The 27,749-nt window shown below is 36.0% G+C and overlaps 1 protein-coding gene across 1 annotated transcript in view; it reads left to right on the top strand.

The window, feature by feature from the left end:
- The window catches only part of WDR72 (WD repeat domain 72), a 210,639-nt gene that overhangs the window by 124,709 nt on the left and 58,181 nt on the right, over positions 1–27,749 (top strand). The window contains exons 17-18 of the mRNA XM_009005469.5: positions 3,182–3,261; positions 6,894–7,089. Of these exons, the coding sequence (XP_009003717.4) occupies positions 3,182–3,261; positions 6,894–7,089 (276 nt within the window). The remainder of the gene's footprint in view (positions 1–3,181; positions 3,262–6,893; positions 7,090–27,749) is intronic.

The following is a 27,749-nucleotide window of genomic DNA, read 5'->3' as shown; positions in this document are numbered from 1 at the left end:
TTTCTGGGCCTTACTTTCCTCATTTAGAAAATGAGGTGGGTGACATTTATAAAACATTTAAAAACCTAGATTTACCACTATATAATTTTAAAACATAAATATAAGATTTTAACATTTATAAAACATAGATTTCAAATGATCTTTGAAATAACTAAGCATTTGAAACTTTTCAGCAAAGGAAGTACTTAGATGATGTTGTTATTCTGTGTTTTATTGGAAAGTTTATTGCATCACTATCTTTATTACCAAATAAATGATTATTAGATAATTTTCTTGCATTTCAGAAGGTTGCACTCTTCTCATTAACAACTTCAGTGTTTAAACTTTCTCTTGTTTCCTCATAGCAAATTTATCTCCCAAACCTGCCTTTCCAAGTTTGGGGCATCTCAGTAAACAACAGTTCTATTCTTCCAACTGCCAATGGCACAAGCCAAGAACTTTGGGATCATGTTTTACTTTCCGTTTCCCTCATACCCCACATCCAATCTGTTGATAAATGTGTCACTTCTGCCTTCAGAATGTATCCCAGAATCTGACTGCTTCTCACCCCTACACCAGCAACTCCAGCTTCCTCAGCTTCCCTTTCCCTCACCCTCAGCCCTGTGAGTACTCATCCTGTCTTGCCTGGATGACCACAGGAGGCTCCTGATCACCTCTCTGCTCCTATTCTTGGCTCCTGTGCTATGTTCCCAACCAACCAGCAGGAATGATTATTCAGAATTAAGTCAGAACCTCACGTTTCTATGTACAACCTTTCAGTGGCTTCTGTTTCACTCCGAATAAAAGCCACCACCCTTACTGTAGCACACAAGACGCTAAACAATCTGGCTGCTCTACCTATGTCACCACATACACACCTCCATCCGACGTCATCTCTTAGTGCTCACCCCCTACTCTTAAAAAAAAGAGAGTATGTTTAAGTGAGAGTGTATTAATAGCTTCCAATTATCTAGTGCTTAGTATGTTCCAAGAATATGGTTTCACATATATTATCTCATTTAATGTAAAAAGAACCCTGCACAGTAGAAGGCAGCATCTGTGTTTTACCCTCAAAAAAATGGAGGTCAAGGAAGTTAGATGACTCATAGGCAAACAGCTATTCAGTAGACGGGCCTGCATGCCAATCCAAATCTGATTCCTAACCCCATTTCAGTCCACGGTGTCAGGCCACTTCTCACATTTATGATTGTAGATAGTGTCCCTCTAAATGGCCCCAGTCTGGGTTGCCTCCTTTCTCCGTAGGTAGTCACCCTTCTGAGGGTTACCTATCCAGTTTTCCTTTTACTTTTTTAGCACTGGTAACTGGGAAGGGGATTGGAATTTAATATTCAGTATAAGTGTTTCTGCAAAGACAGGGGATTACTAACCACAATCAAGAAGGCCCCTGCTTTTCCTATGGCTGCCCCAGTCAAACAGCCTAAGCAACCACTGTTAGCATAAAATCATCTCTCTGAAATTTAGGTTGGCACTTATAGCATTTAAAATTCAGGTAAGGACTAGGGAAACATATTTTTCAAAAAATCATAGGAAGAAGAAAGATTAAAAAAAAGAAAGTATTGACTTCATGGTATTAATTTTATAAAGCCAAATCCTGAAGAATAAAATAATACTCTGAAGTGCTCATCTAAAAGACTGATAGGAACCAGCATTCACTTCTGTCAGCAGGAATGGTGACTGAATAATATTGGTAAGCCTGGGATATTTTCTTTTTATCTTTACCCCTTAAGTTGCAATTAATTCTTTAGCTTGCTGACATTGCCAAGACAAGTTGGCTCTCATTTCCATCTCATATTAAAATTTTAACATCACATTAAAGTGTGCTGTGAAGTACCCCATGATGCTAGTAAGTAGTTACAGTTGAGACCGATACTTAGCTTTGATGGTTGAGTCACAAGGTCAACAAAGTAGGAGAGGGAGGGAAAAAAGGAGATCAAAAGAAAATTTTCCCTTACCCTCTGTTCATGAAGAAATGGAAAACATGTCAAAATTATAATCTTCTAACATGCTTACATGTTTTATATACTGTTCCTGGTCATTTTACATTTGTATTAAATGCTCCATTAGGAAAAAATATATCAATAATTGGTCAGAAGTTTCTTATATATTACTTTCATGTTCTCAAATTGCATTGTATACAATACCTTCTATTACATTTTCCTTGACTAGTAATGTGGTAAATATATATTCATATATAGATAGGCATCTCACATATTAATATAAAATAGTGATTTGATGAAAAGTTTATCAGACAAATGCTAATTTAAATAGTTGATACCACGATGTCAAACACATATCAATATATTAATTTAAATAGACAATCATAGTAACAACTTTTCCGTTTGCACAGGCCCTTACCATTCTTTCCTATCTCACTCTCACAATCTGGCACTTAGATAACAGACTTCAGCCAGCAGAAAACCTTATATCATCGATTGTTCATTATGATTATATGTACATATTGATGTACAATTAATGAAAGGCACTTATTAAGTGCTTTTTTTATATGTGTAGGGAACTGCTGGACACTCTATGAATCAATTTACATAGACCAAGCTCTGGCTCATTCTTAAAATTTCACACTGAACATTTAAGGCATATAGATAGCAAGGACATTGGAGAGGGCAAACAGAAAAGAAACAATATGTAACAGAATGAATCAAATTAAAACATTAGTGCCCTACCTATTAATCAGAGTAGTATGGTTGGGTAAGGACAAATTTAAAAAAAAAAAAAAAGTTTTATTTTGATATTACATGTGATACAGACTAATTCACGGCAGAGTAGAATTTCATAATTTCTATGAGTAAGGAATTGTAAGATTTGGTGATCTGTCTTGGGTCAGCAAAATGAACAAAATTGTGTTTTGATTTGATGCGAATATGTGTTATATAGTTAAAATTACATGTAAATGTGTGTATGTGTGTGTATAAACGTACGCAAATGGATCTTGACTCTGGCTGTACATTTACATCATCTGCAGTACTTTTGCAAAGCATTAATGCCTGCCTCACCTCTAACACAGGATCTGTAAAATAAAAATCTCTGGAAGATTGAACCTGGCCACTCATGTTAAAAAAAAAAAAACAAAGCTTCCCAGGTGATTCTAATATGCAGCCCATGTTAAAAGCCATTATCCATTTTTAATACTCTCAAGATATAAATGTGTTCTGTGTGTTTCTAGGAAAGAATGCATCTAATGTACCTGAGGCTGACCTTTCACTTTTGAAGCTAATTTCCTGTTGGAGAGACCAGTCTGTGCAGGTATGATATAATTCACATTCATGAAGTTCTTGGAAGAGTTCTTTTTTGCTGCTGTGGTTCATGGATACCCCGCCCCCCCACCATCTGGAAACACAAAGACATGAAAGGTCAGCATAAGTAGAGTGTTGGGGAAAATGTTTTTATAGCAAAAACACTAGACATTGGAAGAAACAAGCAGAACACATGGGTCCTTATGCATCTTCATGATGCTGTATACTATTTTACAGTATTTTGCTCTTCCAAGGTGTTAATGGAATACCACTAAAATTTTTATACTTTTAGTTAATAAGCATATGTCCCAGATTAGTAGCTATTTCTAGTCAATGAGTTTGTAAGCCTTATTTTTAATTTCTGCACATTGCCTCATAAAAGAATATGATTCTTTTATATCTTATATATCTACCTTTGGAAGAAATTTATTTATATACATTGGGAAGACAGTTTTATAGCCACAGAGCTCACTTCTAGCTCATTCTTAAAATTATAAAGTTATATAAAATGCCATATAAATATTTTATATTTTGTTGGAGAAAATTCTATTTCTATTGACTACCTGTAAAATTTATCTACTGTATTTATAGAGACTCAAGTATTGATAGTTATAAACTATCAATAAATTATACTTTCCACAGTTTATTTTTGAATGTCTACAAATCTATTTCAATTCCTCTAGTATTTATTTAGTGCCTAATCTATTCCAGATACTATAACACCATTATTACATACTTAGAAGATACAGCCTTTCTCTCATCTCGCACTAAGTTTAAATGTATATTTTGAGTTTCTTTCCAATTGGATTGCATTCAGTATTCACTTTAACTGTTGTGGCACTGAGTACCCTAGTCATCATGGTTAATCTATTTTATTCTATTATTATTTCTGTTCCTCTTGTTTTTTATGACATTCATATTATTATTCTTATAATATGCATTTTTGGTGACAACTATGTTAAAAAAACAGTTAAAGTGAAGTCATGACATGTAAATCAAATAATTAGAAATGTTAAGTGAAATTACATAAATTCCTATATATTTTTAAGAAAGAATTATTGTCCAAGTTGTATAGGATATTACACTCAGTGGGAGGCATGACATTTTAGATCACAACTGTGGGCATGTCTCTGGGGTGATAAGCATCCCAGGATGAGAGGACAGCCATAAGCCCAGTGAAGGCAAACTACCCATTCTAAGGGATATGACACAGTCTGGACACCTTGTAGGTCTTAGGATGTCCTGCTATACTTAATTTATAAGTATAGAAAGAGCAGTTTCCATGCAGTATTCTGTTATTGAAAGCTCTTATCCTCATTTCTCAGTATCACAGACTTAGAATATGAAGAGTCAGAGAAGTTCATGACTTGTCAAAGGTTGGATTTGTAGTAACTGTCATAGTTGAATTGGAAATGCAAACCTTTTCATTTATAAGCCTGAGTTCTTTCTACCACATCAGCCATGTCATGGAACCAGTGCTATCAAATAACATGTATGACAAAGTTACAATGAAATTAGTTCAGTGCTACAAAATTGTTCATAATGAATAAATAATACAGTATATCACATCATTGTGATATACATAAATCAGCATGTTTTACCAATATCACGATATATATATATATATATAGCAGTGTATGTTAGGAGACACATATATAATAATTAAGAGATTATCATATGTTTCATCACATATCTATGTATCAAAACTGGTATATACATATATGTGTATACATATATACACTTTCACACACATATATATGTATACGCACACATATATATGTATACACACATGCGCGCACACACACACACACACACACACACATATGTACCAGCTCTGTCACTAAGGCTGGAGTGCAGTGGTGCGATCTAGGCTCACTGTAACCTCTGCCTCCTGGGTTCAAGCAATCCTCCTCTATCAGCCTCCTGTGTAGGTGGGACTACAGGTACACACCACTGAGCCTGGCTAATTTTTGCATTTTTTGTACAGATGGGGTTTCACCGTGTCAACTAGGTTTGTCTCATATGGTAGATATAACTAGGCATTATTCGCCAGCATCATGATATGCTAAGTATATCTTAGATTAATGGCATATAACTGATACTCTGATGTTAAATATCTCATTACATGATATTCATGAGTAAGCACCATTTACTTATATTGGATTAGACAGTACTACAGGTTAGTATGCATGGTATACAACAGTGATAGTCTATAATTCATAAGCCTTCTTCACTCCTTAATCAAGCATATGAGTTTAGGCTGGACAAGGACAGAGGGATAATCAGCAATCAGGAAGCTGCTCCAGTATTCTCAGGAAGCTTTCTCTGTTTAAAAGTCAGAGGCCAGCTTCTCTGCCCTAGCAAATATCTCCCATCATAATAAGCTCCCTGCATGTCCCTGGAACCTGAAGGTCTCATATGCTACCATGACATACAAAAGAGACTGAATAAATGTTTACATAAATATATGTTCAGTTTTTGGCCAAAGCATCTCTAGGTCACCACTCTCAGTATGGTCCCATATCCCTAGGTCTAGACATGCTTATGCATAGACTGGGAGTAATGGACGGAGGCAGTGGCAATTGTGGAACATGGGTCAGTCTGACAGAGGACAGACTTCTGAGGGGAAATATATATGATGTGGCACTGGAATGTGGCTAGATGAAAGGCACTGGGATGTAGCTATATGAAAGGCTTAACTGTTGGCCAGAGAAGGGTAATGGGAAGATGTCCCCTGTTTGTCTTTATCAGCAGTGTCCTTTCTTTTCTCTCCCTAATTCAGCTCCTGGCCTTCCTTGGGCTCTACCTACCTGCTAGACCTTACCTCATCTTTTATCGGAAGAGGTCTAGGAAACTGTCCCTAGCTTTGCACTGAGAGCAGAGAATATAGAATCTTGAGTGGACATGGACTTCAAAAAACACAGAATCAGAAATCACAAGGTCTGACCACCAAGTGTGTGTAACCTGGAGGTGTCATCCCCCAGATTCTTCATTTTAAAAATGAAGAATTTGGTTAGGTGTCCTATGGCAAGTGTTCCTTTCCCCCTCCTTCCAACCACAGGTCTTTGACTGGGCATACACAGCAAGTGGAAGACATGACTTGCAATACTTTAATCTATATAAAACCACATAGGCATACACACAATTTAGTAAGATTTATTATTAATGTAATTTCTTTAATTTTCTGTATTAAACATAGTTTAAAGGCAGTGTTTTTAGTTAAATAATGCTTTGGAGCTAGATGGAGCTTGAGGATCTAACCTTGTCTAAGAGCAATAGAATAAATTCAAATGAATTTTCTTTATCTTCTGGTACAAATGAAAATAGGAAAAATAATTGAAAACTCCTTTTTGTCTCATAGTGTAATGGTTAGCATTATGGACTTTAAAGATGCCTCCTAAGTATCCTTCTAGAATCTCATGCATTGCAAAAAAAAAAAAAAAACAAAAAACAATGTGAGAGTCTGGGTACCAATTGTTGCTCCCCACATTTCAGTTGTTGGGGATGCTAATTCCAGAAGAATGGAAAGTTACCATTTATGGAAACCTGCTCAAATTTAAATTCCAGGCTTTGGATTTTTTGCAACATTCCCAAGCATTTGTAATAATACTAAAAATAATTCGTTGAAAAAATATCTTACAGGTAACTGAAGCAATACAGGCTGTTCTCTTGGCAGAAGTTCAACACCACATGAAGAGTTTGGGAAAGATACCAGTCAATAGTCAACCAGTGTCCGGGGCAGAGAATGGTAACTGTGAAATGAAGCAGATGCTTCCAAGGTTGGAATGGACAGAGGAACTGGAGTTACAGTGTATTAGAAACACTTTGCCTCTGCAAAGTAAGTACAAACTTTATTGGTGTGCTCTTTCAACAGAACGTAACTACTAGAGACAACCTCCAACTTACGGTGATGCAACTTAACGATTTTCAATTATATCAGGGTGCAAACGTGGTAGACATTCACTAGACTCCTTGACTTACGACGGGATGTCCAGATAAACCCACTGTAAGTTGAAAAGATCATAGGATAGGTTTATGCAGAAGTAACACCATCATAACTTGAGCAGCGTTGAAAATGTCAGTTCACAGTATATCATTTCTGCAAGAGCCAAGCCAAGTACCCTGTTTCTGACCTATTTTGCTATCAATTTCATCTTACAATTGTCAAGTGTTTAAAGAACTTATAAATCCTACTATAATCATAAATACTTGCTAGAAGAACAGCTTGTATTATTTACAATGATGTTTTGAAGTTAAGCAATTAAAAGTGAAAGCAGAATTAACAGCAATGGCTTAAGAGGATCTATATTATAGGAATACCCTAATCATAATGGGTAAATTTGTTTTTACTTTGTACCTTGATGAAAGTCATGCAACAATTTTTCTTTTCTGGGCATAATAAGTATCATAAAAAATTAAACTGTTTTTACACTTGGGTCATTTGATTTTATAACAAACTTCATCACTGTCACTTCCTAATGATAATGTTTACATTTTAGGGCAAGTGAGTCTAAATTTATGTTGTAAAATGCTCTCTGATTTTTATCGTACAGTTAGCTGTCACTTAAAAAATGAAATAAAAACTAAAAAAAAAAAAAAGGACAACTTTAATTTTCAACTTTATCAGTAAGCTTTTGATGAATACATTAAGTTATGACGTGATTAAATGTCAGGAAAACATGTTATAAATTTACATATTACAGGCAGTTAAACTGTCAAGTACTACCACTCTCGCAAAGGGGTTTCTTTTCATTATTCAGGACTGTGAGCAATGTTAGTATATACAAAATGCTAAATTTTAAAACAGGCATTATTCGTGGCAATACTTAATGATTTCTTCTCATTGTTTTTATGAGATTACTAATTGGACAGTGTCACGTAGAGAGAGATAAAAAGGTATAGTTAGTGAAGGCAAGAGATCAAAACAGGGAGAATATGTTTTAGTGCCAGAACAGTTAGTGATGATGCTAAATTGAATAATTTGATAAAGCTAGATGGTTATTTTAAGTCATTTGCATGTTTGTTTTCCAAAATTAGCTTTAATTAGACCCGGTAAATTTGCCTCTGTGAAGGAGCTCCTGTTTCATCACATCACACAATTATAGTTGTATTACATATTTTAAGCAAGAAGTAGAAAAATTGCCTTTTAATTAATTTCGAGTGACTACAGTTGCATTTTTGATACATATGGCGAGCCGCCCATAGTGTCATGGATAAGTTTCTTCCAGCTCTCGTAAGACAGCTAATGTTATATGTTCATCGTGTATTAACTCAGTAGATGTCATTTCTGAATTTTCTCCTGAATCTTAAGAGCCTACCTTCTTCATTGACACAGAGTCCCATTTTCTGGGTAAGAAACTGTTGGTCAGCTATCAAAATGAAACTTTAGATGAATTTTCTGTCACTTGGCTTACTCATATTTGAGGTTTCACCAGATTGCACCCAATTCTGCCCCAGTATATTCTTAGGTATAAGCATACTAGCTAGGTGCCTGCAGTTCCAGTTACATGGGAGGCTGAGTTGGGAGGATGGTTTGAGCCCAGGAATTTGAGTTCAGCCTGGACAACATGGCCAGACTGCACGTTTAGAGAAAGAACTGTTGATACTATTGAATTTAGTCTTATTATGACTAAAGATATTTTGATTAAAGTGTGGTATTTACTCTCTTTTGATTATTGAATGGTTCTTTCTTTGCCTATGGTAAAAGAAAATTTGTAATAAGAATCAGAACACCAAAATATTACAGCTACTTTATATGTTGGTGGATAAAATTCAGAATACTTTAAAAGAACAACAACACATTCACATAATGCTGGGCATATGTTATTTTTGGAAATATCAGCTGCAGGAAAACATTAACTACAATTGCAATTAAGTGGGAGACATAAAATACATTGAAGAGGGAACTAAATAGTTTCATATTTAATATAATTATTGACCTTTGTGAGAAAACGTTTAAAAAAAACTATTCACAAGATCTTAGTAAAACTATAGGAAATGTTTTCAGAATTCATTACAGTGATATGTCCTGCCTTACTTGGTAGGATTTTTTTTTTAACTTTTTTTTTTTTTTTTTTTTGAGGCAGGCTCTGTCACCCAGTCTGGAGTGCTGTGGCATAATCATAGCTCACTGCAACTTCCACCTCTTGGGCTCAAGTGATTTTCCTGCATCAGCTTCTTGAGTAGCTGGAACTACAGGCAAGCATCACCATGCTAAGCTAGTTTTGTTTTTTTTTTAATTTTATTTTTAATACAGATGGGATACACCATGTTGCCCAGGCTGGTTGATAGAATTTTTTAGAAAACAGAAGGAGAAAACTGTTTTCATTATTTCTAAGGTCCTGAGACAATATGTAATATGATGATATAGGTGCTATTCAATGGGTGTGGTAATTCCTCAAATTTCATAGGCAGATTTACTTAGCCTAATCATTGCAACATATGTCCTTTCGCAAAATATTCTTAAGGCAAATTGTATATGTTATTTAATTTTATCAACTCTTTGCTTATTTGTCGTCTGTGAGCTCCTGTCCCTCCCCAAGTTTCTTAATTTCTTTTTATCCTTTTTCGTTTTTCTTAGTGGCACATATTATTTATAAATCCTTTGGAAATGAAAAGATGATTGTTTTGCTATGTATAGATGTTCAAACTTCTTTTATGCTAAACAGAGTATACTTGATTTATTAGGATTACAGTAATATGGCAATAACAAGTCACAAGGAAAAATAATAGTTATTGAGTTTTTAATATATTCCAGTGCTGTGCTAAGTACCTTATAAAATTTAGCTCATCATTTCCTTTAATTCTGACACAATCCACATGAACCCTAAGAACATTCTTCTGACATTTACTTCTTTGTATAAAGGACTTTACCATTTTTAAAATGTTCATGTTCATTGAAGTGAAATTTCAAAGTACAACTGAAAAGAACTATACTCTGAGAAAGAGAGAGTCCCATGATGCTTGCTTGGTTTATCCTGAAAAATTAATTTTTTTTAGTTTACATACTAATTATCTATTTTATAACATGCATATTAAAATAGTGTTGAAATAAAATTTTAAAAATAAGTTCATCACCACAGCAGCTATCATTTTTTTTCTTTTAGACTGTGCCTCATTCTGTCACCAAGGCTGGGGTGCAGTGGCATGATCTTGGCTCACTGCAGCCTCAGCCTTCCCAGCTCAGGTGATCCTCCCACCTGCCTCCTGAGTAGCTGGGAATGCAAACAGATACCACCACTCCTGGCTAATTTTTGTATTTTTTGTAATGGGGTTTTACCATGTTACCCAGGCTTCTCAAACTCCTGAGCTCCAGCAATCTGCCCATCTTGCCACTCCAGCTACCTTAAATGCCACCAGTGGTATACATCTTACTCTTAGAGACATACTTCCTATTACTACTCCCTTTTCAAAATGAATAAACTAAGACTTAAGAGAGGCTATGTGTCTTGCCTACAGTCACAAAATTGCTAAGAACAGGAAATCAAACCCAGATATTATCTTAAATACTGTGCTGTTATCTACATTTTTCATACTTGCAGCATGGAAGAAATTTGCCTGAAATCAGATTGATCTAAACATTGAATAATTTATTATGTGTTTTTCTTATATTTTTATTCTTTTCTCATAAATCATGCTTTCCCTTACCAAAAGAAATGCAGAGTATTTAATTATTGCCACCTCATAATAAAGAAAATCACCAGGTGTCTAGAACTTATTGCAGGGATGTGTCTAGAAAGCAATGGAAATCCAATGAAGTGAGAGTTAAAGCATAATGTATATTTAACATTTATAATTTTGTCTTATTTTTTAGTGTTTTTACCTCTTAACTTCACAGCCTGTATTTCATTTGAGGTCTTAATATTTGTGTATCTGTGTTTTATAGGAAAGTGGTGGATTTCATCTAAGTTTACATTTTTATGATTACATTGCTATCTTCCTTGAATCTCTTTAATAAGAACACATACAATTAACACTTACATTTTAGGTTTAGATTCATTACTTTAAAAACAGCAATAGTTTCTATTACTAAATTGCATTTGAAAGTTATTTCCCTTTACTTTCTTTTGAATGTTATTTGGATCTGTTGTTAAATAAGTGCTCTAAATTGTTCCATTAAATAAATTGGTTGAACTAGAAATGGAGACTTTGTAGATAAAACTGTCACCTTGAAATTATTGGCTGAATTTAAATTTCATGCTAAACTGTGTCGTTGTGAAACTGATGCATCAAATATGGGTATTGCAAATAATTTTTATTGCATGCATCATTTTCAAAGACTTACCTAGAAAATTAAATAATAAAAATGTGTTTTTTGTTTACATAAAACCATGCATTTATTGTATATCAAGAAAATAAAAATCCATTCAATAGAAACATTTTTGTGATCCTGCCCTGCAGCAGTACAGGCCCAGGGCAGGCTTTCTTGGCTTGCTGAGTTTTCCAGAAGGATATCTAATTGTGGAAAGGCTTTGTGACTACCCTGCAGGGAAACTCTTCCCTCACTGCCATTATTTCTAGTAAGTGTGTCTTCTTTCATTTACTCTGAGATCTCCAGGCCTAAGTGAGTTCTTCTTTATGGCCACAGAAGTCATTTAGGAAAGGTCTGTGTGGTACATGTGATCAAAGAGCAAAGAAGTAATGAAGGACACATCACAGAAGGCCTTGAATGTGGTAGTGAGGTATGGAAAATCTTTTTGTTTTTAAGACAGAGTTGTTCTTGTTGCTCGGGCTGGAGTGCAGTGGTGTGATCTTGACTCACTACAACCTCCACCTCCTGGATTCAAGTGATTCTCCTGCCTCAGCCTCTCAAGTAGCTGGGATTATAGGCACATGCCACCACATCTGGCTAATTTTGTATTTTTAGTAGAGATGGAGTTTCTACATGTTGGTCAGTCTGGTCTCTAACTCGAGGTATGGGAAATTTTTTAAGCACGTTAGTGGAACAAATTGTAATGGGATCACATTGCCCATGGTTTAAGGGCAAAACACAGTGACGCATGACTGACTGTGGTGTCCTGACTTGGCCCCTATGTTGGGTGGTGTATTGTCACATACGGTATTCCAGGAGTGCTGAAGCCAGAGAAGAAGGTCCACTCCACAAAAGGCATCCTTGGGGTGTTCAGTTTCAAGTGTACCTGCTTAGGTGACCTACAGATTTTATTTTGTAGTTTTAACTAAACTAATCACTAGGAAATAGACAAGAGGCTTAACAGTTCCCTGTCAAGAAGCTATGTTTAAAAATAATAGGAATAATGCAAGCTTGAGAAAACAAGACGTAAATGGCATTATCAAACTTATGCTACATCAGAAGGTTTACATCTGTGCGTGTGTGTGTTGTATGTATATATGTGTGTATGTCTGTTAATTTCCTCATTTTGGAATTTCTATTTTGGGTATATAATGGACATACTGTTGGTATGCTAATAGCATGTATAAGCATTTATAAACAAACATACATATATTGTTAATACATATTTAGGAGCTCCTCTTTGTTATTTTCTACAGGAAAGTATTTCACTTAAAACTTGTGGATGGATAAAGCTAGGAAGCTATAATTAAGCAGATATGACTGACTTTTGGTTATGGGGGTTGGTGATTTGATATTCTGTTTTGTACAGTGCCTATCTCCAAAACTTCCAATAAATCTTTGCATATCACTTCTTTTATGCCACTTCCTCTCTGCTTCTTTGCACTGACCCAAGAGCTGAGCATACCACCAAGAACAAACTGAAACTCTTTAGCCGAGGATACAAACTAGAATCAAGTTAACCATTAAAGTGTGTCAGATGCCAGAGCAGAGACTAGGGAAGCACATCAAAGAGGCATCTAACACAGTCTTTGGGGCTCAAGCAACCTTCTTCCAAGAAAAGTTGCCGAAAGTGAGAGCTGAAGGATGATCGGGATTTAGCCAAGCAAAAAGTCGGGGTGGGGAAAGGTGACTGTTTACCAAGACCACTGAAACCACTTGTGTTCTTTTCTTCCTCTCAAGATCATCTGACTAAGAAATGCATGAATGAGAAACCTGGATGTTAGAGAGAAACCCATGTATCTTTAATTTCTTCTCTTTAAAACACTTGTGTTCTCTTTTAATCTCATCGTGCAAATGCCTTCTTTTCCTAACCCTTAGCCTTCTGGAGTAACAATAACAATAATTAACACAGAAATAGTTAACACTGATATGACCTAGTATTTATTTAATCCAGGCAGCCATCCCATAGGAACAGGTAATATTGTTATATCCCCCTTATTTGTGAGTAAACAGACATAAAGAAGTAACTTGTCCAGTGACTTATTTCCAACAGTGGCAGAGCCAGGAATCAAACCCAGGCTGGCTTCGAAATCAGGGTTCTTCATCACTGTATTACATTACCTCCCAATTACCTACAATTCTCCTTTTGAATTTCTTAATTCACCAAATATTTATCAAGTACCTTCTTTATGACAGTTGCAGAAAAATGTATTAACCCAGTTGAGGATTACAAGACGGCAAAACCTCTTGGTATAACAACAACAAAAAGATTCTCTAGAAGAAATTTATCAATAGATATTGAATATGTGATCTCTACAAAGCTGGGCTGTAGCATTATAAGTTATTTCAATAAAGATGTAATTAATATTAAAGAATTTTATTTGGAATATGAATTAATAAAAATATAGGTTTTAGCAATTAAAAATGTAAACTTTCCTTTTGGAAACTGAAAATGCCAACTGGCAAATGCTAAAAAATGTACAAGATTTGGCATATACATATGAGTTGAAAGGTATAAGGGTTGGGGGTGTAGGAGTAAAAGGGGAAGCAATTTAAAACTTCACTGTTATAGATTAATTTTAATTATCTAGACAATCTTATTTAAATATCAAGGTATTCATATGTTAGACAAAGACAAATTTGTATATGATAAGCAAATAAATAATTTAGCAGCTAGAATACATTACCTACTTTCAAAAGCATTGTAGTCATTTGGGTTTAATGTACATCCTGTCCTATTTTTAGCTCCTTATAAAATTGAGAGAGAAATTTCATCATTTCCCTTTTGCCCATATAAATTCTTCTAAACTTCTTTACTGTTTCTGCCCTCTCTGTATCACCTTAAAGATTGCATCACCTTAAAAAGACTGATAAGAGTTCACTGCTCTTTTCTAAGAGTAGTTTCATCTTTCACAGAGACTGAGATTGATGATTTTCATCTTGGCATATGAAAAACTAGAGTATTTCATCATCTTTTTTCCTCATGTGCAGTCAGAATGCCAGCCTGGCTCTGCCCAGAGATGGTTGGATTGAGGAATTGAGGTAAATATTTCTTTGGTAACAGTCGTGCAGGCACCACTTCATTGATTATTGTCTGCATACCCATTTAAATTATTGACAAAGAAAAAGTGATCTAGATTCTGTCGCAGAAATCAATGTGTTTTGCACTATTGTTCTCTGAAGCTGAGACTGGCCTCCCGACACTGACCCTTCAAGGACAGGGATTAAGTCTATTTATCTTTTTTCCTCCCATCACCTAAAATGGTCCCTTACCTAGAAGCTGATGATAAGTGTTTATTGAGAGGATGGATGAATGGATGGAAAGTGAGATAGTCTGTACTGAAGATTCAGCCAATTCCTAATTAGTAAGAGGAGTAGAGAAGAAAAACCAGTCAATTGCTGTTCGTTAGCATCCAGACATAGTCTTGAATACACACCAAAATTTGCATTATCTGACAGTCTCCATCCTAGGAACATGTGATGGACACACAGGAAGCTCACAAAAAAAATTAAAAATATACACATGAATAAATCTAGTTTGTGACCCTCCAGCAGATTCTGTTAGTGATAATTATTTCACTCTTCTTTGCTCACTTTGCCATGATCTGATTTCAATTTGATATTTTTAGAGGCCTAAGCCTTGCCTGAAACTCCTCCCACTCCTTATTCAGTTACAGTTTCTCCACAGAAGTTTCTAAGGAGCCACCACCTCAAGCACTGTTTCCTCAGTACTTGGATTTACATATTGTGTTCTGACTCATCACCTCCCTATGGACTTCTGGCTCATTCCTGACTCCTGTAAGCAGCAGCCTTCATGCTGCTGACACAGAGCCCTCTTAGCAACCCGGCTGGCTTGGGTCAGCCTCCATTAATGACCCCTTCTACTTCTGAGCCTGGGAATGTGTGTGACATTAGTTCCTCCATCAAATGCAATTCTGCCAGCCCATATAGATGTGTATTCATAGTTCTAAAAACAATTTTGGTAAATAGAGTAACTAAATTCCTTTAGAGAAAAACGAGTGATTTAGAGAGCTTTGTATTCTCAGCAGATAGCACAGTGTCTAGTATGTAGCAATTGCTAGAGAAATGGTAGATAAAGGACAAATTATCCATCTGTCCCAGTGACCTTGGAATATCCTATTCCCATCAGAATGTCAATCATCTTGCTAGCTGGAGCCTTATCCTTCCATTTTAACTCTTCAATTTACCTGCCCAATTTTCAGCCTTGGAACAATTTGAATAACATCAAAACATTTCTTATTAAGCACTTACCTATGTCTCAGGTTCAATGTTAGGTGCTTATATTTTCATTTATATTATTTTCTACATTCTTTGTACAATCTTCTGAAATATGGTATATTACCTGGCACTTTAATTGCTTGTTTATTTGCCTTTCTTTCTCAACTCTCTGAACTCCTTGAGGGCAAAAGTTGGCACTTATTTATCTTATGCTCCTAGCAGCAAATGAACCACATGGTGCATCATGGGTGCTCATTAAATGTTTGTTGCCTGAGTGAGTGGATGTGTAATAAATGACAATGACAGATATCTATCAGAGAACTCTGGTCCAACGCAAAATGAAAGAAATGCTAAATAATATGTTAATAGTCTGTACTAGAAAGAGAATGGAAATGGTGATTATAAGGATGATGGTTTTCTTCTAAAGTATTAATCCAGGGGCACTGCTTCAAATTTATCTACTTTGTTCAAGAGCAATTTATCTGTCTAGAGAACCACCAGGAAAAATTAATGCTGACAGGTATTTGAAGGCAAAAACCAAGGCAGAGTACTTCATTTTCAACCCCCTGAGAATAAGCTACAAGAAATGAAGACAGTTCAAAGAAGACTTGTTAGTTCTTTCTTTTACCTGCTATAGATGGGCATGGGACCTTCATGTATATCTGTGCAGAATATCTGTCCTCCAGTCGGGCAGCTGTGCCAATCTAGGGACAATGTAAAAGTGCTCCTTGGTAGCTGAATATGCATAAGAACATGGTCTCTATAAAATTCCAGCACCATATGTTTCTTCTCATTAGAATGAGGTCAGTCTTGAAATTTAAAAAAATGTAATTGTAGTGGATCTCAGTGCTCTCAATACTAGCCAGTATTCTGTAATGCTCCCTTGATAATCTTAAAATTCAGAAGCAATATAACCTACGTATGTATATCATTTATATACCATTTAAAGGAAAAAAAAATGAACAGTAAGCAACTTTTAGTAAAGTATTATGTGCAAAATTCTGGGCATGACTACACTAAAAGATATAGTAACATGCTGTTATATAACATGCTGTGGTGTATATAAGACCACTGCTATTGATACAGATGTCCGTGTGTGTGTGGTGGTGCTATCAGCGATGTGGGTATCCAAAGTGGATTTTCTTGGCAAAATTCTGGACAGTAGTAGCTAAATATGACTGTTCCTTAATATACAGGGTTGTGGCCTTTTTAGAAAATTCAAGGTATATTTAAAGCCTTGAAAGATTCCTCAGTGGTTATATGTAAAGCAAAGTTATGTTCCGGACTTGGGAAATTGCACACAAAGCTTTTCTTTTCATGAATATCCAGTGGAATATTTGAAAACCAAGCAGGACAATTATTCACTGTGAAGGGCGTTCCTAAGCATTTCAGGCCATCTGGCATCTCTGGTGTCTGTCCACTAAATGCCAATAAGTGTCTCCACAATCACTGAGAAACCCAGTCCCTCACTTCGGCAGTTTCCAAAGCCTTCCTCTAGGGGGCAGTACCAACCCTACCAAGAACAGCCTTAGAGAAAGGGATTCTAGACATTCTTAAGGTCTTTGTTTCTGTCCTGCTCCCCTTTAAAAGTGCAGAGGGAGATAAAACCAAAAGAGTAACTCACACTAATTCAAGAAGTTCCTTTTCTCTCGCTCCCATGTTTGGTTTTTCCCTTGTATACCCTTTAGGTATCATAGCACTGCCCAGTCCATGTAGTAAATCATCTGCCATTCTGTCTCTACCATTAGGAAAAGGGCTTATTATCCTGTTCATTCACTTTCATCTTTATGTCCTCACAGCTTAGCTTTGGGCCTAGCAGAAAGTAAATGCTGTTGGCTGATTAAATGAAGAATATATGTTACTTAGTAACTACTAAGCCCTGCCTAAAAAGCTCATCAAAGAAAACTCTAAAATTTACAACTTAAATTATTTTACACTATAGAATAAACACAGTACAACTTAGAATTTTAATATTAGATGGACTGGTTCCCAATCTGTGAACTGAAAGAGAAAAGTGGAAGTGAGGATAATGGATAGAAAGGGATACACAGATAATTTCATGTAATCTATTTATGGTGTGATTAGATTTAAGATTGGGAACATAACTTCAAAACTTGGCTTTACAACATGCTAATTTTTGATACACGTTATCCTTAAAGTCCAATAGTCCATCAGTATTTAAAGTGCATTGACATTAGTTTTCGAGAACGTCCTAATACCCTTTCACTTTTACATGCATGGGGTATGTCCCTTAGTACCTCTGGACCAGAATAGAGAATAACTAGTCTGGCCTGTTATCCAGCTGGTAAGTCCATCCATCGACTCACTCTGCCTCTTTTAAATATATTTTATTAGGTGCTCTGTTTTCCAAGCTATGTACTAGAAATCTGAGAAGAATGTGATGTGGTTTCGACCTTCCAAATGGCAGAGAAAAAGCTGTAAATACAGTGAGGACACAGTGTAGTTAGTATGAGATATTAACATTCACATTGCTGTAAAGCCATTGAGAGCCACAACTGCCTGGGAATGATTTTTAGAGGCTTCATATAGAAATAGACATTCACTTGTGTGTTAGAGAAAAATTGTGCAGCAAACATGAAGAGATGTACTGCTAAAATATTTCTTTAAGAGAGGACTCCTTTCCCAGATGTGAGGAATGTGGCTATCCGACAGCTTCCAACTGTTGTTGTTAGTGCCTTCAACATCAGTCCCAGCATTGGAGCAGAGGTCACACTCTTCTTGGGACAATGGCTAAGCAAGATGGTGATACAAGGGTCTCACCATTTCTGGCCCACGTTGACCTCTTTGACCTCTTTTCACAGGCATCCTTTGCTTTAGAGTTTCTGTTAGGCTGATAGAGAGTGAATGGGTAAGAGAAACTTCTCTCTAACCTCTGGAGCTATATATGATAAGTGAGTCTGCTGAAATAGATGACAAATTAACAGGAGAAAGGGGCTGTCAATTTATCATATGCATGGGGGCATCACAGGAAAGTGAGTACTCAATCGTCCAATTATATGGTTTGGCTCTGTGTCCCCACCGAAATCTCATCTCGAATTGTAATCCCCACGTATCAAGTGAGGGAGGTGATAGGATCATGCGGGCAGTTTCCCCTGTGCTGTTCTCAGGATGGTGAGGGAGCTCTCATGAGATCTGATGGTTTTATAAGCATCTGGCATTTCCCCTGCTTGCACTTCTCTCTCCTGCCACCTTGTGAAGAAGGTGCCTGCTTCCCCTTCACCTTCCTCCATGATTTTAAGTTTCCTGAGGCCTTCCCAGCCTTGCAGAACTGAGTCAATTAAATCTCTTTCCTTCATAAATTACCCAGTCTCTGGTATTTCTTTATAGCAGTGTGAAAATGGACTAATATATCCAATGATATTTAAAAGTTTAAATACCCTTATTAACAGGAGTGAGGGAAGTGGGGGATGTAGGCACTTTTAGAGGAAGAGAAATGATTTTTAGGAGAGGTGAGCGAGATATTAAAGTTCACGATTTATGCAATCCTGCTTTTGTGCTTTTTCTTTCACAGATGTTACTTCCCAATAAACCTTTTGCATTTCTAATTTCATCTAACATCTGCTTCTGTTAGGACCCAAGCGACAACAGTTGGAAAGGGCTTGATGCAAGAAGGGCATTTGAGGCAAAGGGAATAACATGAGGACAGATAGTGATGCAGGCCAGTATGCCATGGTCAGGAGACGGGATGATTTTGGTGAGGACAGGACATGAGAATGGGGATACTCCAAGCTGGGTCCAGAAGGTGAGACATCTGCAATGAAAGGATCCTGCTGTGGAGCTTTCTTCTGAAAGAGAGAGAGCCATTAAAAGTTACTTTAAGAGAAGCAAGACACTTTCAGTGCCAAGAAGAATGTGATAAAAGCAGAAGGTGCAAAGAAATCTTGTGTCCAAATGTTGTCAGAGTATCTTTCTGTTTAATGTTTTATTTGGAGAACAGTATTTATTTTTCTTAATTTTTAAAATTACCTTACAATTTTTTTTGTCTGCCTTCATAAATGTAGCTTATTTAGATGGACCATTAATACTCCATGTCCCACAAGGAGTAAGAAATTTTGTTCACATTATGTAGTGAAGGAAAAGTTTGTCTCCTGGCTTTTAGACCAAACACCACCAAATGGCCATTAAGATCATCAAAGCTCAGATCTCATTATTAGCACCTTCTGAGTTGCTGTGGTTCTTCATGCCAATTTCAGGTTATTTCTCTTTCTTAATGTTTGGTCATTATCTCAATTACCCATCTTTGAATCAGTTTTAAAATTTTTCTAATTTGTGTAAATTAATATTTCATCTGATTTTTCATCTCCTCTGATTCATCTGTAATCATTTATTATTTGACAAGGTTGTGTTTCATTGTCAATTTTTCCCTTTCCTTTTTATTGTGTGTCATTATGTAGACATTATTAACCTCCTTCTCTACAAACATCCTTAACTGAAACATTAAGTAAGACCAGATTATTAGGTGTTTTCTCTCACATATTTTCCAGGGATAGGATATATTATCTATTGTTATCATTTAAAAACTTTTTGATTTAATGAATAGAATTTTAGCAAAGCAAGGTAACTTTGAAGTGTGCTTTTCCATGTGTTTATATTGATGTTCAATGAATAATTTCAAAGGTTATACTTCACGATCCATCTCTTTAAGCCATCTCCTTAATTTAGAGTTGTAACATCACCTACTTCCCTTATGCCATTGACTTATGTTTCTTTCAACTGCTGCAGTGTGGCAGCATCATTTATTTTTTATATAACATATGCTGTACGGTGAAACAGAAATTAATGACAAAGTACCTGCAACACAGGACAGAATTGCCTGCTCACCTGTGGGTATCGGTAACATATTTATTGTCCTATGTCTGGAATTCCTATAATGCTAGAAGAAAAAAAGATTGTTTGAATAGACCTTTTTACCCTGTGGCTGGGAATCTCCAGGTGTTGTAACATCAGACATCATAATGTGATTATGTTTAATGTGCAGGAATGCAAAGGAGTTTTTAGAATTTCCTTAGGGACCTCATATTTCAAGCTTTCCAAATTAACTAAAGTTTATTCAAGAAGTACTATTAAGAAACAGCAATTTCAGGACCCTGGAATATCTATTTTCCCATTATTTTCAGATACTAAAACAAAATTAGATGGTTAGTTTCAAATGATTAGCATGCCGTTTCTACTTATACAGCATGTTACTTTTCTAAAAAAATTTAGCAGTCTTTATTTTTTTCTTCATATATGAAATGAAGTAATTCTTGTCCCACTTTATTGAGAGGAATGCTAGGGTATAGTACACTTGCATATCTTTACTATGATGATGTATCTTATTGGAGAATGGCACTAGACTGGATTAAATGCTCCATTCCATTTGCCAATTCCATGTTCTTTTCTGTAAATCACCCCATTTTATGGGGCATCATGTAGAGGATGGAATTTACAAGACAGTAAACTCATTTATTTATAAAAAATGATATATGTTACTCTTGCCACATTTGGGCCTTTCCATAGGACAATATTACCATTTTTATATTTGCAATGGTTCATTTTAAAGTAAAATATATTGCCCATTTTAAAAATGAGTTAAACTATTTCTACTGTTAATGGCAATCTGCTGTTATGATATTCATATTATAAAAGCCAACTATTAGTCAAAAATATAGTTTGATGTACGATGTTTATAAATTGAAAATAGTCATTTCATTTCTTCGTGGTAAATTTGCTTTAAATATTAGTTTATTATATATGTTGGCTTATATTACAAATATTTCCAGTAAGCAAACACAAATCATTTTTATATTTAGCAGTTAAAATGTATCTTAACTTGACTGTTAAATCATCTATTAAATATTCAATTAAAGTGGGTTTTTGATTCATTTTTTTAAATTAGTGGTCAGGTATTCGGGGAAACAAGCTCATACGATTTTTCTAAAACACAATTCACTTCATTCCTTGCTCTGTATATTTTGTCAGAGAATGCCTTAATGTAACAGAAATCAGATTTGGTGTGTATTTTTACACCAAATCAAATTGTGCAGGCGCCACCCTCAGCTTTCTCCAAAACATTATAAAGGATAAGATTCCACCACGATATAGCTTAAGAAAGCAGTGCAGCCCTGGAAGAAGTCCATGCGGGGAAAGCGGAACTTGAGGAGTAGGTTTTCCTGGAAAACCACGTGTCCTGTAACACCATTACAGAACTGGATTTTAAAAATAACTTTACTTAGCCGAGTTCTGTCTCTTTCTGGAATCGGTATGTAAAACATATATGGTTTTCCTAGTTATTCTGTAGGCATAAATCACAAGTATAAAAGGTACTACCAAATGTATGAAACTGTGATACAGTAGTGACTAATGGTACAAAGCACTTAGATGCTCCAGTTATAACAACTGTATGAAGAAGGTGACGGCATCATAAGTCATTTTATATATTACAATTGGCAGGTTTCCCTTCCGAGTTGCATTGAATATAGTCTCACTTTCCCTGTCCTCTCCTTGCCCAATCCTTGCCTTCTCAAATTCACAAGCTATAATTATAAATTTTAAATGTTTTAATCTATTATTTTAATGTGAAGCAGTAATTCAAAATTATTAATTCCTTTTCTCAAATCTAGACAGGGAAAAAGTCAAGTAAATCTTTATGGAATTTTTCTAATACAAAGTACAATTTTAGACCACAAACTCCAAAATTTTCCATTTCTTTTTGCCAGAGGTAAAAGCTGTGCTGTCTCCAAATACGTTGTTTGCTTAAATAGCAGAAAGTTACTACAAAATAATTTCTGCTCTGTGAAGTCAGTTAGGATTTTTTCATCTTCATATGGGATCGTCTATACAACAATAATTGAAAATATTTTTGTTTTGTCAAATATCAGAAAATTAAAGCTAAGGTTCATTAATAATTTCCAACCTCCTTCTATGTAAAGCACAAAGCCTTCTAATTTTTACCAATGACTAGATATCTTTTTTTATGAAAGAATCCATTGGTGTTTTAAAACTTTCATAAGCATCTGAACCTTTTGTAAAAATTAAACAACTGGCAAAATAGATAAAACTCTATCTTACTTGTTTAATTATCCAATAATTTACATAGTACAAAGTTAAACACTGAGATCAAGGATATTTTTTGTGAGATTTGAAATTAAGATACATGGATGACAGTCATATAAACTTCCGGTCTCAAGATCTACTTCATTTTGGTATATTGCTTTGGTTACATTGTAGTGAAAGGAGCACTTGCTCATGGACTTTTTTTTACATGAGCAATATTGTTAAGTACTAACATTAAACACACACACACACAAACTCTCTAATCAATGATACATTCATAAATATAAGCACAGAGATTAATCTTGAATCTGCACAACAACTGTTGTTTGAGAGCATATGTCAATACGTTCATGGTTTCCAAATTTATTAAACTTAAGATACAAAATTTGCATTTTAAATCACAGCTGTTTAACAGTAGCTAAACAATTGCTTAAAACAAATAATTAGAACTTTCTTTTAAAAAGAAAATTTGAATCTGGCAATTATGGAATTCCCTCTGAGAAATGCTGCAATGCCATGGAATGCAGGTTGGAAAGTGCTGGTCAGGCTCATGAGAACAGAGGCTGTATCAGTTTTTCTGTACATCCCTGAGCTCCCACTATAGAATTGTGGCAGTGGAATAAATACTTGCCATAATTACCTCAATTTTATTTTTTTCAGGGCAGCTTTTAGTTGTACTTCTTTTTAGGGCTTACCTCATGATTTGGATAACGTGAGCTACTATCTTCCGCCTTTTTCAAGGCTCAAGTCACGAATCACAAACTGTATCATCCTAGAATGGACCCTTATGTTTCCCCTGCTTTGTCAGATGCTGTGTCTCTGTTTGGTGCCCAGTGCATGCCAAGCTAGCTGCTGAAGCACGAAAAGGAATTCCAGGAAGTAGCTGGAGTGGGCCACTTTCCAATAATGCTCCCTGGCATGGACTCAGTTCAGGGCTCTTTTGTAAATGGCTATTACACTGAGATCATGATGAGATTTCCTAGAAGTACACACAATTCTTCTCACTAAAATTTCCGACTTCAAAACTTTTTGTAAAAACAGACGTTTTCTCCTGCATTCTTAATATATTTTAATGACCCCTGAAAATATGAAAGTGCTTAATTTTCTTGAAGACAAGCTGTTTAAAATGAAATGATTATTTTCACTTTGCATTATTTTGTTTTAGATTTTAGGCTTAAATTATGCAAGATTTTTATGTCTTACTTAAAGGTAGTTGAAGCATATGAGAACCCTAAAATATTCATTATATCTCTTAATTCTGTCAATCAGCTGCAGTCACTGAGAGTTTATGGTGGGCAATTGTTGCAGTAAATACTCCAGACATGTGGGCAGCTATGTTATAGGTAATTTCTGATACTTAGCAGAGCCTACAGTAGTACCAGGCACATGAGGGGTCTAAAGCACATGATAAAGTTTTAGTGATAGATATGATTATGATGTTAAACAGGCTGACATTTGGGTGTAGAGAAATAACTAAGTTCTTACTTCCACCTTGGACTAAAGACTTACTTCAGCTGTTGGCCCCAGCCCTTGATCTTTCTATCGCAGGCATTTCATTACCTGATTTTGAACTTTTTTTTTTTTTTTTTTTTTTTTGATGGGGGCAGGAGGGTTGTTAGAGCTTAGCATAGTACTTGGCATATGAGTGGTACTCAGATTACAGGACTCAAATAGTCTTTGAGTCAGGATCATTTGAAGGTCATGGAGTCTGAGCCCTTTGTTCTTTCTGCCAAGAAACCTAAGGCTCAGAGAAGGCTGATGACTTGTTTAAAGTCACAGAGCTAGTTAAGGGCTGAGATAGTATTTCACACCTGACTCTTTTCAATATTTGCTGAGTTCTGAAAATGGCTTGGTGGTCCTTATTTAGTATTTCACTCTTTCCCTCTAGCGGTTCTTATTTGCCAGTACAGACTGTTTTCTTAATTAAGTGGCAGATGAACCACACACCAAAAGATAGGGAAAGCAGTTTGCATTCCTGTAAGTCCCACTTGATGGACTTACAGCCTCTAGGTTTAGGTAAAACTTAAAAGGAGGATGCTTTTTCCTCCCTTCTTTGTCAGTTTCCATTTTATTCCAGCAAGACTATATAATTCTGGTTAATGTATTATTTCAGTAACCTGTCCTAGGGTCAATTGCCTTCAATAGCTAAAGAAATACTGTAAAAGTCTATTTGTATTTACTCTCTACTTAAAACCCTTCAATGACGTCATGCCTGTCAGGGGTTCTTCTTAGGCTCACCTAAACATGCAGTTTACAAGGTGACCATATACCACACCTGGCACTTGTCTACTCTAAAGGACAGAGATCAGGAACCATAGCTCACCACAGCAGCAGGCCTTCCTCAATGGGAGTCCACACAACAGTCCAGCAGTTCAGCTATGGAAGTCATCTTGCTAACAGTCTTTTATCTATTGCAACAATCTCTTCCTGCTCACAGGGAAGCCCAAAGCTATGAAATCGGGTTTTTATGGTTCATTTATGGTCTCTCCTAGTCCAGATGCATTTTATCAATGAGGGATCATTTTTGCTCTCAGCAATGTCACCTTGAGACTAGTTGACATTCTGTCTTTATCAAGTTACCAAGGGAATCCAGGTGTTTTGTTTCTGTTTTTGTTTTCTTCTAAGTTTTCTTTATTTAAGCACATATGGCTTCCCTTTTCTCTTAGGATAAAAAGTAGATTATTTAGATGATTCACGAAGTTCATTTACAACTGGGCTTTGTACATCTCTCTAGTCTTATTTTGCCCCTTTCTACCTACCTTTAAGTCTACAGCTCAGCCAAACAAAACCCTTTTCGGATCCTCCAAAGGACCAATTACCTCCCTTAGTTCTCCACCTCTGCATATGCTGTCCCATTACTCATTTATTTATTTTAAACATTTTCAGTACCTTCCATGAGCCAAGCACTGAGCAAGGCCCAGAGGGCACAGCAGTGAGAAGGGCAGCCCCGTGGAGTCTGCAGCCTCCTGCCCTTTCCCACTATTGCCCTACATCTTCATGTCTTGGGCAACCTCTGGAAAGCCCTCACTGTTGCCTAGTGTATGTTAACCGGCCTACCCTGTACTTCTGTCACACCACTGACCACCCGTGTTTTCACTGCCTGGTTTCTTTTCTGTTGCAATGAGACCGTGAGCTCCTGAAGGGAAGGGGATATGTCTAACTTGCTCACTATTGTCTCTCCAGTGCCTTGGTCAGTGCCGGGTACCCAGGACACACTTGATAAACATTTGATAAACAAATAGATGGCAGGGAATTCTAGAATTGCAATATGCATGTAAAATACAAATAATGTACTTCCAAAATTAAAATTTAAAGTCCTGGTATAGGTGATGGTGAAGACATTTTGAAGGCAGATACTCATCAAAATCTATGATATAGATAGAATTCTCTTTATTTTTAAAAATTGTACTTGTAACAAAGCAAAACAATATTATAGAAAATGGAGCAAACACATTTTAAAAATTTTGATTACCCAGAATCATATCACTAGAATAAAAACAAACTATTATAATTGGGTTATTCCTAGTTATCTAAAACCTAAAGCCAATGTTAACTTTAATAAACAAATAATCGGGAAGGATAGTAAGGACTTCAAACATTCTGAAACAAACCTCAGATTTTTCTCCTCTATGTAGCTTTTTAAGTTTGTCCCGGCAACTAAGAAAAAGGAATTGTTTCTCATTAAGGCATCATATATAGATGCATCTGTGAGGATAAACATTCTTTCCTGGAACTATTTTTCCTGGAATTTATTACAATGCTTTATATATCTAATATAATGCTGTGCTAAGACATATGGTAGAATGTGTCTCCAGCCAGTTTTCTAAAAGGTTCAAACTATACTCTTAAACATGAGTTTTTTAAAATATGAGCCTTCTGTAAGATCAAATGACACAGTATTGAGTCACATCTCAGAAGTCTTGTCTTTGATTGACTGAGATAATGTGGCCCAAGACATTATTTTCTGATGGTCTGAGGCTTCAGTGATAGAATTTGGAATAGTGCAGGTAAAAGGAGAGTTACCAGGCCCATTTAGGCTTCTTCTCTAAAATATCAAATATCTTAAATGAGCTTTGGAGAGGTGCTGGACCACATTCAATTTGCAGTCAAACTCCCTTAATAAGCTTTTACAGTGCAGAAGTTCTTCCTTGCTGATTAAAATGAAAGTCATAATTTTGTGAGTCAAGTACTGACCAAGCTTCTTGCATACGGACAGATGGCACGCCCATGAACAGCCTGGGTGCGTCCTAATACCATCCTAGTCCTTTGGAAGAACAATGGATCTTTTCAAGCTTAGATGCACAGTAGTGATTTCTAGAGATTGCCCAGTCTTGGAGCTCTGGAGCAAAGGTTCAAACTAGTCCCCTACAAGTACATTCTGTTTGGCTAACACAGTGCTTTATACAGAACAAATAAAACAAAACAAACAACAACAAAAAATCCACTGAACTTCAACGTATGAAAACCAGAATATTTCATAAAATATTCTGTATTTCTGACTTCTCATGATAGATAGGAAGAGAAGCCACACTAAATTGCTGTTTTCATGCAGCAACAGTAGGCTGGAGCTGATAGCAGCTAGTGAGATAACATTTTTGGGTGAGTGTGCATTCTCCAAGTCATCTCAGTACCCACCAAGCCTGTCTTACTCAATTTTCCCTAGGTTCCCATAGGAATCTGAGGTTTTCACTTGCTTACTGTCACAGAGAGATAGCTTTAGCTTGAAAAATTCTGTATGTGTGTATTTTTAGGGGTGGCGGAAGAAGAGAGAAGGAAAGGAATTATTTAATCTAAATTTCACCTAGTAAGTAATGGGCACTACACAAGTTATCATGTATACAAAAAGGAATAAGACACAAAGAGTACAATAGGGTGTGACCTTTGCTTTAGTGCAATGGTAGTGACTGTCCTGGACACACCTGCTTATGAAGTTTGGAGGAACCAGAGGCTCT

The sequence above is a fragment of the Callithrix jacchus genome, chromosome 8 (assembly GCF_049354715.1).
Source record: "Callithrix jacchus isolate 240 chromosome 8, calJac240_pri, whole genome shotgun sequence".
In the NCBI taxonomy this organism is placed as follows: domain Eukaryota; kingdom Metazoa; phylum Chordata; class Mammalia; order Primates; family Cebidae; genus Callithrix; species Callithrix jacchus.
The sequence above is the reverse complement of the archived record's forward strand: the minus strand, read 5'-3'. Positions and strand labels throughout refer to the sequence as shown.